Source organism: Kogia breviceps, chromosome 13 (genome assembly GCF_026419965.1).
Source record: "Kogia breviceps isolate mKogBre1 chromosome 13, mKogBre1 haplotype 1, whole genome shotgun sequence".
NCBI classification, from domain to species: domain Eukaryota; kingdom Metazoa; phylum Chordata; class Mammalia; order Artiodactyla; family Physeteridae; genus Kogia; species Kogia breviceps.
The window spans coordinates 55,194,253-55,207,430 of NC_081322.1; the positions used below are offsets into that span (position 1 = coordinate 55,194,253).

A 13,178-nucleotide genomic window follows, 5' to 3' on the forward strand; every position below is an offset into this window, starting at 1 on the left:
GTAAAATAACTTTGTCCATATCTGCCAGGCTCCCACAAAATCAAAATGTGCCGTTCCTTTCCCCATCTCTGAACAGAATCACATGTGATTAGAGTCTGGAGCCCCAGACTTCAGATGCTACTAACCTCGAGCTAGTGCCCTGCAGAATCATAGTGGGGCCAAGGTAGAAGGTGTCATCTTGCTCCTCTTCCAACTTCCCAGAGCACAAGAGCTCTGCATTTATTTAATTTTACAACTCGATTCCACTTTAAGATTTCTTGTGAACTAAGAACACTGCAGAGTTTGAAATGATAGGAAACTACTGCCTACTGCTCTATTTCAACACTTTAATTTTATAGGCCCATATAGATTAAATGACTTGCCCCAGGTCACTGAGCTTATCGGTGAACTTCTGACATAATATATAGCACATATTGACTCCCTCAGGGTAAGAGTATTAGGGGATGCTAGTGGGGACCACAGCTATCTCGACCACCACTACATCCTCAGCATCTAGCCTACCTCCAACCTGAAGCAGGACTCAGTAAGTATATGGGAAATAAACGAACCAATCAGCTCTCCACTAACATTTCATGGACTATATGGAAACTCCTAAGGAAATGTGGCATTCTTTAGACCCCAATTGATTCTAAGTAAATGAATAATGAATTAGAATAAAGCAGCTTTCATCATTTTCTAGACAAATGTAAGAAAGTGGAAAAAAAACATAAGCTGCCATATGTAAAAATAAAAGACAGACTAGATGATCAGCACCTGAAACGAATGCTTACATATACATGTGCCTCCTGTCAATCATGTGCAAGCTCCTATTAGTGACAACAGCCTTCCCTAACAGTGATACAACTTTTACCTTGTCTCCCAAAATTAGTGCTGGTCTTTTTCTCAGCCTGCTGTTAAGTTGCTCCCTCTCATGGTCAGGGAAGAGAAACCATATGCACTTTATTTTTAAATTTGGATATTCAGGTCCAAGTTGAGTCTTCTTTAACAATCACTTCTCATTTTCTCCCTCTTCTCTTAACGTCTCCTCCATTATACTCTACTGCATATTATGCACACACATACACACACATGCATGTACACTATGATCATCTTTAAATAAATCTAATGTTCCCAAATCAATAATAGCAGGGAAAGAAATTGATTCATTCCCTATCCTTTGTTGATTCGAAACAATCAGGACCTGGTTTCTAAAGAGTCAATGTTGAGGTAACTATATTCATACTAGCAAAGGAGGGCCTTTAACTGGGGTGTAATAAAGGAAGTATGTGGTACGGAAAACTGATGTGATCCAGTAGATGAATAATATCCGAGTTGTTTTAATCCACCTCAATGGAAAAGAACGCAACAGCATGTGAAAGGAAGGAGAAGTGGTGACATTTACGGAAATGATTAAAAGAAACATCTCCCATTTTGATTATTCTGCCTCTTCCAATTCTCTAATACCTAGTCCACCTGTACTGGGTGTCCTGTACTCGTTTCCTCACCATCTCTCTCTACCCACATGGATAATGACATGAGAAGGAAAGCAGCTAAGTGGCAGAAAAATAGGATGCTTTTAGCACCAATATACATGCTCACAAACTAAAATTGCTGGGATCCCTTAGTCCTACCTTGAAAGGACAAATGAGAACAAGACAGAGAGCTGGCCCAGGAAACAGAAGTCTAAAAGCTCTCCAAAGCTGAGCCGTGCTAAGAAAGAAGACTGTACATTCAAAGTTAGTCTTTTGATAAATGATGCTGGCTGTTGCCAATTTCATTAAGACCAGTTTTACTTTAGTGGTGGAAATGGCATCCAATAGGAACAGAAGGCCAGGCTTAGCTATCTCCTTCTTAACAGCAGGAGGACTAAAAATATTGCATCTCTAAGGATGGCCACCAGGTATGCAGAATGAAAACATCTGAGGGGAGCAGCCTTACACAGAGCGCTGCAAGAGGGCCTTGTAAATAAGCAACATAGAGCGAACCCTCAATCCTGTGACATTTAAATGAGGCGGCTCCAGCAGCAGAGTCAGGAAGGCCTCCACGAGGATGGGTTGGCATTGTGTGGCAGGGAGTGAAGGAGAAACAAACTTAAAGCTCACAGGAGGCGAGGTTTATTTAAATAATAGAAAGTAATTAGGCTGAAGACAAAAATCAGTGATGGCATTTTAAAAGTACAATTAATTTAAAGGTTAATTTCCTTTGGTGTTAAAATCTTATTTAAAACATTTACCAGGAAAGGAAATGAGGATGTTACTATCAAGAGGTGCTTCTGGGAATCCATGCCTATTATCACTGGAAAATTAGGTTAGGCCCAAAGTGAGAATTTCAATTCATTTCTGTGTATAATAGATGGCAGTCTGGTCTCAGTGTCAGCAGGGTTGGCTGGGGCAGTGCAGGATTTGCATTTTCTGTTTGTTTGTTTATGGGATTAATTGCAAATCTTTCCAACAAAGGCGAGTTTATACATGAACAATCCTGACACACACAAAAAAACTGGATATGGATTGCTGCCTTTGTAACTAATGAAGCTGACGTTAGAGGAATTCCCAAGAGCACAGAGGCAAAGGGATGCACGCAGTCACTCATCCATATACCTTCATCCTGGAAGTAATTGAAAAGGGGGCCACAGTATTTCCGTGGGCTCCAAAGCTGTCAATCCGATGCTTCTCTCCCAGGTCCCACCATTTGCATCACTGTTTTCCAACTGGGAATTGTCATGTCTCATGTCTCAGGTTCCAATATACCCTATTCAGCAGTTCATCTCCCTGGAAACTTGCTTAGTAAAATCAATGCATAATAGTAGTAACAGCCAGAGGGGAAACAACTCCTTTGCACTAAATTTTCCCATTCATTAGGCCTTTGCAGATTTGTTCATTTTAAATGTTTTACTGCTATTATCAGTATGTAGACCAATCCCACAAATATGGAATTGTGCAGATCATAGCGCTATGAACAATATTAGCAATCACCTGCTTTAATCCCCTAATTTTACAGCTGAGGAGAGGAACACTGAAATTGATTTGCTCTGAGTCAATCATTCAGAGGCAGTACTGCGTGCAAAACTTGTCTCCCGATTCTAGGTATACGTCACACATCACTTCACTGTGAGACTCGACGTAGATTCTTCCAACACACGTTCCCCGAGTAGCCACTGCACGTGGTAGGCTGTGTGTTAGTCACTAGGCACGAGGCAGACAGTGTCTTTGCCCTCCTGATACTTACAGTCCAGCACACAGTTCACAGGAGGAACTACACCAAAGCGTGATGAGCGTTCAGACAAGGAAAGTGGGGGTAGGGGGACATACCCTGCCTCATCCAGTTAAGGAAACTAGGAAATTCTTCCCTGAGGAAATGACATGTCCACCGAAACCTAAAGGACAAATCAGGGGGATATGCAGAATTTAACAAAAATAGGTGTCTTTTTAAAAATGGGTAACTTTTTCCACCCATATTGACCAAATGTACACCATAATTCACACAGGAATCATCTTAAGTGTTTTTAATGAACCCCATACAGCAAATCTAGTTTCACCTTTCCCACACAGCTGGAAAAATATTAGAGTAACCACTGGACATCCTCATACCTGAAACTGCTATTGTTGTTCTATAAAGAGGAGTAATTTAGGTTTAGTCCTCCTTTCTGGAGGCTGCAAAATAGTGCGAAGATTGTGTTAGCAAAAATTACAAGGGGAGGAATAGTTCTCTACTGGGGGATTTTAGCATGCATGCTTTATTTTTCATTTTCCTAAATATGTATGCATTGATGTGCCCACATCCTAATTAAAACCACTGCATTTAAACGGGCTGTGCCTTCTAATATATATAAATATATCCTGGATGTCAGCTGAGAAGACATACCCAATCATGTCTAACTAGCTTGCCTAGAGCCTGTAATAACTGCTCTTTCCAATTTCGACAGAAAGGCATGTCACATAATTGAAAGCCATTCTAAGAGGGGAGAACAAAACAGAGACTGGTAAATCTAATCCACCCAAGTGGCGTGGCACAAAGTGAGGCCAGGCACCTTTAAGATAAAGTTTGCTTAGCCACTTCATCATATTCTGCACACGATTCCACAGTTGTTGAAAGTAATAAAGATATCTGAATACATAATTTTCTGACTCTAGCTTTACAATTTCTTGACCTTCTCAGCTCTTACCATCTTTGTCACCACTCACTCCACCTACCTCCTTAGTTCCCTTCACCAAGGAGGCTAATTTTTATCACCCTCATTATGGAGGAAGAAGGCTTCTCTAAAAATCACCAGTTCTAAAATTCTCTGCCTGACTATAAACTCCTATCTTTACTCCCTCCTTGCTCTCCTGCTTCCCTCCTGGAGGAATTTTTTTTCTTCACCTTTATTTAGGAGCTTCCCTCCACTGGAATCTTTGTTTATCTTTCTGCTCATCATCTGTCTCCTGAATCCACAAGCGTGGTGATGCTCATACAGGCACACTTAGTTTCCTTCCTTGCTTTCTCTTCCACCATCTTTGGATTTTCCATCTACCTGTCTGATGAGGCTCAGGTGCAGTTTCTCCACTCCTAATCCTGGGTTGCTGCACATGGCTGGAGAGAGTCCCTACACCCAGCTGGATGCTCTCTCCTGCTCAACAAGGCTCTCACTCCTCTCCCATGGACAGTGTGCCACAGTCACCACAGGACGTGCTCCAAACCTTTCCAAGTTCCTTAAGTCCAGTACCCAAACCTGAGAAAATCAAAGCTACCGAATTCCTTCCATTTTTCCCTCAGAACCTCAACAATTCCATACTAGCAATTCTCTTTCTGTCTTTTAGAAACCCTCTTCAAATCTGAGAGGAACCATTAAGCTTTTCCTCTCCAAAGCAATCCTTCCACCAAGGCTTGGCTTCATCCCCTCTGCCTGGTTCAGGAGATGAGCTCTTGGTGTCTTCTTTCTCGCCCACTCCACTGTAAAGTTCCTCTTCCCTACATATGGGTCGAAGTCTCATAGACTACAAACCAGGCCGGGCCTAGCCTCTCCCCATCCTTTTGGATAATATATAAGGTGATTTCCAAAACTATATGAAATATGGAAACTCAGTCTACATAGTTTATTTTTAAAATATATCTTCCCTTTTCTTCCACAATATGTCACATATGTCACATTCTTACTGCTTGCCAGACCACAATTAACCAACCACGTGGGCATTAAGGGTTTCCATAAACCTACCTCAGCTTCTGCTGATGATTTCCACACTCATGTCATTCCATACAAAATTCCAGTAAATTCTAACACAATGTTCTCTTCTTTGACCCTTATCTCCATCTACTTCCCTGCCTGAAAAATTCTCATCCTTCCAGTAAAGAACCTAAATATATATTTTAAAGCATAATTTGAATCATTCCTTTGGTATAAATCCCTTGCTAAAAGAGATGAGATCCCAAATCTACCTGTAGTGCATCCATAAAATACATGCATCTAAGTATTAAACACATAGAACCCTGTGAAGTTGGAACTGTTTTATTATCTCCACTTCACAAAGGAAGAAAGTCAGGCTCAGAGAAATTGTGACCTGCTTGTGGATATGATGCTGGTCAGAAGGGAAGGCACACCTGAGCCCAGGTCTTCCAACTATCAAGCCCTCAATCATTATACTACTTTATACTTTCCCTGTGATGTAGCCAGTGATGGCATTAGATTATTAGAATAAGATTCAATACCAAGATCCTGGTCTCAGCAGAAAACCAGCATGTGTTTCTTCAAATCTCACCTAAGGTACTGGCCACACTGAGAATTAGCAAAAATAGGCAAGAGTGAAAAGACAAAACAGTTTATCAAGGGGAAACTTATATTTCATTTTTATTTTTAGAACCCACAGTTTAAAGTGGTTACTCAAATGATCTCTAACTAAAGAAATATTTCATTTTTATACCATTGTAGTGATTGCACGCCACTTTCAGTTTTTAGTATATGTAAATGTGTTACCAAGTTTAAAATACTGAAGATCTGGTTCTGATACAACTAAGAGAGAAACATGGAAAATAGAATCCTAAGACCCTGAGAAAATGTTATTTTCTGAACAAGGTTAGGAAGTGAAACATCTGCCATGATTTAACTAATAAGTCTCATGTCATTCAATGCATGTTTCTCCTGCCGGAAGCTCTCTGTAGCATCACACTTCGGTGACCTTTCAGGCAATAACAGACTAAAGTACCCCTACAAAGGGTTGTGTTTTCCTAATCAGAAAAAAAAAAAAAAAAAATAGCTCTGAGTCCACTCAGAGATACAAGTCCAGACTGAGCACATCAAGCTCACACAGGAAGCTGAGCTGCTGCCACCAAGTAAGTCTGTGTGGGAGGAAGGTGGGGCTTTTGAATTTGGGCTACAGTAGGTTATGCTCTGAATTCCTTTTGTGCAACTGGAGATAAGTACCCTTGAAATAGTGACCTGCAGAGACAATGGATTTACACTCTGTTTTCATAGGCCCACACAAATTTTTTTAATGTCCTTCAATGAGTTCCTCCAAATATTTAGTCTTAGCTTTCTGTGAACTGCCTGTTAAAATTTCCCCCCATAGCCTTTTCCAGCTCTGTCTCCAAAAGAGAGTGTGTTGCCTAGTGGCTTTGTCATTAATAACCAAGGTACAATATTATATTACAATACCTCCCTGCCAACATGTATTTAAAAAAGCAGTTTTAAGTTTGCTGAACTCAGTGTTCATGATAAAAAGGTTTAAATAAAAGGGAAGCTCACAACAGGGAACATATTTGAGTGAGGAATATTTATTCAAAAAGCACTCTTCTCTTACTTGGTAATTTTGAAATCCCACTATTATTAATTTTATTAAATCATAGTTATTAAACTGATCTGGCACTTTACTAATTTAAAATCATTGGGCATCTCTGTGCCTCTGTTGGTAAGTAGACAAAAACACACCCATATTGCAGATAAGAAAACTAAGCCAAAGAGAAAACGCTGTGTAACATCTGCAAAGAAAATAACATTCCTGAGTTGTTTTCAGAGGACCAAGAGCCAATCACTACAATGAGGCAAAGATTAAACAAGTACAAATTTTATTTTATTTTGTCACCTTCTACCCAGTCATGTACCTCTGTTTAGGATGCTATGAACTGGCCAGAAAGAAAGCAATGTTCTCCCTAGCAGTTATCAACAGGTGCAACACAGCATTCGTCAATGGATTACCCTCTCAGCCCAATCATTTTGATGCTAAAGCATGTCCTAGCCTCTTTCCTTCTACTCCCCTAGATCAAAGAGACTAGAGTGGGACCTTCTTCCCATTGGTATCCAAAAGATTTCTTTTATCTCACAGAACCCAAGCAATCACTGACATGCTAGATCTTCTATAAAAGGTCGTCTCTTTATTATCATTCAAGACCTTATGAAGGAAAGGGTAAATGCACTCAGTCAAATTTCACTTAGAAATTTTACCAGCATCTTCCATGCTTAAGTCAACTGTCTTAAAAAAAAAAAAAAAAAAAAAAAGCCTAAAGAGTTTATTCAGTAAATATGGCTTCCATGAGCCAGACACTGTTCTGGGTTCTGGGGCTACTGTATTAAATAGTAAATCTCATGCAGCTTAAGTTATAGTGATAGGATCAACAACAAAAAAGTAGATTCACAATATGTCAGGTGGAGATAGTTTTCAATAAAGCACAATAAAGCTGAATGAGGAAAAAGAAATTAATCTCTAAAATCCCAGCAAGTCCCTAATCTGCCTTGCACCAATTACGATTACATTTCCCTTTTCCCGAGTGTTTCCTGGTCCTTGCTGCTTGTACGTGTCACATATAACTTACATACTACATTTCCTAATGAAGCCGAACACCAATTCCCTCCTCTCATTCTTTTTGTTCCATTAAAGGCTGCAACATCCTCCTAGACAACAAATTTGAGCTATGAGCCAAACATCTAGATGCCATCACAATTACTTGGAGAAGTACCTATTAGCTATTTCATGACTCCTATTGCTTAGGAAAGTTTTACAATATTCAGTAGCCTCTTTAGAGCCTAAATAAATGTAATTATATAAAAGAAACAGAAAACAGACCAAAGTGGTATTAAGGGTATTCTAAAAATGTAAGCTAACCCCAGTAATTCAATTTTAAGAGAGAAAAACATAATTTCTTCTACTATGCTCTCCACCCACATGGCACCCCAAAGAGATCCAAATTATGGGTGAAACACCATTCTGTAAAAGATACAGAGAACCATGTCTACCTACACTGACCACCACACTCTTAACTCTAGTGGTCAGCTGGATCCAGCTTATTCATATTCCTCTCCTTCAGGTCTTTAGGAAGACATCCAAACAATTACTGAGAATGAGTACATGTGGAAACTGACCTTACATAAATTCCTTGGCTGTGAACACAGGCAGGTATATAACATACACTACAGAAACTAAATCCTTTGATTCTGATTTAAATTTGAATGCCCCCTCACAAGTGAGATGGTAAAAATGCATCCTGGTTACAGTCAGATCCTCTTCTTTTCTCATCTTGGTTCTGAGTCATCTGCTGTTGCATCCTTTTCCATGACCCCAGATGATCTGAATGATCAGAATGATCAGAAAAATTGCAATCCTTCTGTCAAGGCTTTAGCACTATCCTCCCCAGTTGGGTAGTTGTAAATCGGCTCTACCAACCCACACACCAGATAGATGGCTAATAAGAGCAAGACCCAGACAACTCAACCTCCATTTGCAACAGTACTCAGACACATCTCATTTCCCTTCTGGCCTTTTCTCGTGTCTCCAGAAGGTCTACACTGCTCCTGGCTCAAGCTTTGTTTCCCAGTTTTGGTCCCAATTCTATCCTGTGGACTTGAAGATTCATCTTGGTTTCTTCTGGTTAGCCCCTGGTTCACCGCACAGTCTCTGATTTATAAATTACCATGTTTTTTTTTTTCTGCCATCCATCTCACACCTCTGGAATCAAGCTAAGGAAATATTTCAAAACAACAATAAAACCACTAATAAGCCTGAGGTTGACTTTGATCTCGGTTTCAGTGGAGGAGACCTTACTGTTTACATCTGCCCACTCTCTTCTCCAGCACCAGGGTGGGGCCATCTTACTAACAGGGAACCTCAGAACAAGGAAAATTTAATGCTTGAATGCCTCTCAGAAAACTAGTCCTTAAGTCTTAATGTTGATAAGAGTGAACCCACGGCTTCCCTTCCCTGGTGGCGCAGTGGTTAAGAGTCCGCCTGCCGATGCGGGGGACGCGGGTTCGCGCCCCGGTCTGGGAGGATCCCACATGCCGCGGAGCGGCTGGGCCCGTGAGCCATGGCCGCTGAGCCTGCGCGTCCGGAGCCTGTGCTCCGCAACGGGAGAGGCCACAGCAGTGAGAGGCCCGTGTACCGCAAAAAAAAAGAGTGAACCCAAATGAACAGGAATGTAGGCACTATCTGCAATGAATCCCCAATCGTGGAAAATAATTTCTCAAAATACAAACTTTAAATATAGTTGCCATTCAATTATTGTACAGCTCTTCTGGTACCATTTATATTAGCTAATGTGCAAACGTGGGCAATTCAGAAAACAAAAGAGATTCGCTCTCTTTTAATTCATCTTCTATAAAATATTTGATATAGTTCTATAGTTGTTCCAAATTAAAACACTTTCTTTCTTTCTCCTAAACTGCATGGTTTAAGAAGAATTATAAAGAAAATCCGGAATTTTTAAGGGCTTTTAATTTTCTTCTTCCATACCGCATGTCTCACCCAGGGCTCTATGTTCCTTATTTTATCCTCACACTAACAATATTAAGTATTATAATTCTTATGTAAGAGAAGTTAAGTGATTTGTCTAAGGTCACACAGCTGGCAAGTGGTCAAAGCAGTATTTGAACCCTGATCCTTCTAACATCAGGATCTCTGTTGTTTTCGTTACATTTTAGTCCTCCTTATCTGTAGTTTCACTTTCCATGGCTTCAATTACCTGCTGTCAACTGCAGTCTGAAGATTAAATGGAATAAACAATTCCTAAGTTTTAAATCGTGAGCCATTCTGAGTAGTGTGATGAAATCTCACACCATCCTGCTCTGTCCCTCCAGTAACATAAATCATCCCTTTGTCCAGCATATTCATGCTGTGTATGCTACCCATCCATTAGTATAGAGAAAAAAATAGTATTGTGTATATATAGGGTTCAGTACTATTCATGGTTCAAGCATCCACTAAGGGTCTTGGACTGTATCCCCACAGATAAGGGTGGACTGCTGTACTATTCCACTTCTGACCAGAAGAGAAATTCTGCCTCAATAAAAGGGTTTTCATAATAAAAAGAGATACTAAATCACAAGAAGATACGGAGGGACCTTGAAAGCATATTAATAAGTGAAAGAAGCCAATCAGAAAAGGCTAGATACTATAGTAGTCCAACTTTATGATATTCTGGAAAAGGCAAAACTATGGAGACAGTAAAAAGATCAGTGGTTGCTAGAGATTAGGGGAGAGGGAGGGATAAAAAGGCAGAACACAGGACTTTTAGGGCAGTGAAACTATTCTGTATGATACTAACATTGTGGATACATGTCATTACATCACTTCACCAGAAGCGAACGGTAATACAAACTCTGGACTTTAGGTGGTAACAATATGTCGGTATAGGTTTATCAGCCATAACAAATGCACCACTCTGGTTGGGGTGTTGACAGTAGGGGAGATTGTGCACATGTTGGGTGGGGTGGGGGCAGGAGGGGGTATATAGCAACTCTTGGTATTTTCTTCTCAATTTTGCTGTGAACCTAAAACTGCTCTAAAAAATAAAATCTATTTTAAAAAAATACAACGATTTCCCCACTAAACAGACATCATGGACTTCAAGTTACTTGCTCCAATTTCTACCTGTAACACTTAGGATATTGAAAAGAACAAAAACTAGTCAAAGCTAAGCCAACAGAAAAAGATATTAGAAAAAGTAAAGATATCCTCTAGCATCCTAATTCAGTTTCTAGTTTCCTCTCTTTCTTCTTCCTGTCATCTATCTTGTCAGCTTTTTGTTGTTTTGCCTCTACTTGCCCCACCACATGACCTCCACATCCAGGAATGGGAAAGAAAAACCAAAACCAAAACCAAAACATTTTCCCAGCACTCTTAGTATTTACTGTCCCAGTTACTACCCCTTCCAAAATGTAGTGGTATAAAACAACATTATGCTCATGGATCTGTGGGTTCAGAATCCAGACAGGGCACAGTAAGGATAGCTTGTTTCTGATCCCGGATGTCAGGGCCCTCAGCTGGGAGACTCCAAGATTGGGTTGACTTAACAGCTTGGGGCTGGAATCATCTGGAGGCAATTTTTCTCACATGTCTGGGTGTTGATGGTGACTATCAGCTGGGACCTTAGCTAGCCTGTCAGCCAAAATCATATCCGAGGGTCCTCCATTGATCTCTCCACGTGGGCTAGTTTGGGATTCCTAGTTTGGGCATGATGGCTGTGTTCCAAAAGAGAGCATCCATAAAGAGCAAAGTGCATGACATTTTTTTGATCTAGCCTTGGAAGTCACAAAATGTCACTTCTACCATACTCTATTGGTCAAAGTGGCCACAAAGTTCTACCCAGGTTCAAGAGGAAGGGACAGAGACCCAAACCTCAGGATGGGGTGAGTGTCAAGGTCACACTGCAGGCAGATATGGAATAGGAGATATTGTTGCAGCCATTTTGGATAATATAATCTACCACAGTAACTCTTGTTACATCTCATTGTACCTTAAATACCTAGGTATGCATTTGAATGTTTGGTTAGAGTTTGCTGCACATCTTTATTTCTGATTGTCTATTTGAGATTATGAACCACATAATGGCAGGGACAGCCATTTTCAGCTAATTTACATGACCTCCACCATAGCACCTTGTACTTGACAATCATAGGATATAACACTATTACTAGTACCGCAATTGCTGATAGTTACATGCACTTGAGCGATCATTATTTTTTACGTTTGTAATGTGTTGCAGAAAATCTCCATGCTAACCAAAGAAGACATATAGCATTTTAATTGTGCAAGTGAATTTTATTGCTCCAATTAGGTCTTGGTTGCTTCAAAGGAGTATATAAATTTCTTCTCCCAATTGAATAGATTCTTGTAAAGCAATAATTGAATCTCACAGTTGAGGGGGGAAAAAAAATCACTGCCTTGAAGGAACTATCTTTTTTCCTCCACAATTAGCTAGTTCTGGTTTAATAGATTATTAAAAGGTTTATATTAGTAATCTGTGTGAGACCTTGATCATGAACATTTATCTCTTCTGAAAAGTTAACTAATTAAGGCAATTGTCCGTTTCAGTTGATTTCATAGGTGGCTTTGACTCTTATGGCTATCAGGGGCCTCAGAAGACATCTCATTTACAGCTACAGCCTATGTACATGTAAGTACTTTACTTTGGAGTTATTCTTCTGGGATACTAAAAGATGATTAAGAAAATGTTATTGTGGCACAAAATAGATGGCATGCAGCTTTCCTTCAGTCATTTACTTTCAGTATTTTCTCTTCTATTAATATTGTTCTGACTGAGATAATTCTAATAATTTTTTTTAAATTATGAATAAAATTTAACTTATCAGGAAAGCCATCTCTAAAGTTACTTTTAAAAGTAGTCTTACATAAGTATCAACTACATGGCTAAAAATCCAATACAATATACAACTTCTTTGAATTCCCAAAATTTGTATATTTTGAAAATGATATAACATTGTAGGTAGTTATAATGTAACTATATATAAGCCATATATCCTGGTTTTCCCAGTATGGTCTTAGTTTACATGGGTTGTCCTGATATAATTATTACCAGCACACCCTATTACTCTTAAAAGTGTTCTCATTTGGATGATAAATGATAGGTTATCACCTTAATTATGTGTAGTGTTAAAAAATAATAATACTCTTTCATTTTTCTGGTGTGGAAAGTGAAAATGAAACCAGAATATTAACACTGAAACTTATCAGACCCTTAACTCTAGCACTCAAGAGAGCAGACATACAATCAGAGCCTGATTTTTATATCTGTGTTTAGGCAAATTCCCTTGGATAACAACTGATAACAAATTCTATATATCAGCATCAAGTGATATGCTGAATTGCAAGCGAAGATCAAAATAGAAAGTAAGATTCCAATTCATTTCGAAATGTGAGCTTCTCTCTTTGAAGATATGTGTCTGTCGTCGTTGTCCTCCACCATTGAATCATTTTACCTTTTAATATTGTTAGTGTGTA

General features: G+C 39.5%; 1 protein-coding gene across 4 annotated transcripts in view; it reads left to right on the forward strand.

The window, feature by feature from the left end:
- The window catches only part of NKAIN2 (sodium/potassium transporting ATPase interacting 2), a 982,818-nt gene that overhangs the window by 963,608 nt on the left and 6,032 nt on the right, over nucleotides 1–13,178 (forward strand). For 2 of the 4 annotated variants that reach the window (XR_010836028.1, XR_010836027.1), the window contains 2 exons: nucleotides 12,252–12,333; nucleotides 12,979–13,067. Coding sequence is in view for 2 of the 4 variants with exons in the window: in XM_067010699.1 (XP_066866800.1) it covers nucleotides 12,252–12,333 (82 nt within the window). In the remaining 2 variants the exon portion in view is untranslated. The remainder of the gene's footprint in view (nucleotides 1–12,251; nucleotides 12,334–12,978; nucleotides 13,068–13,178) is intronic. The other 2 variants (XM_067010699.1, XM_067010697.1) reach the window with 1 other exon arrangement.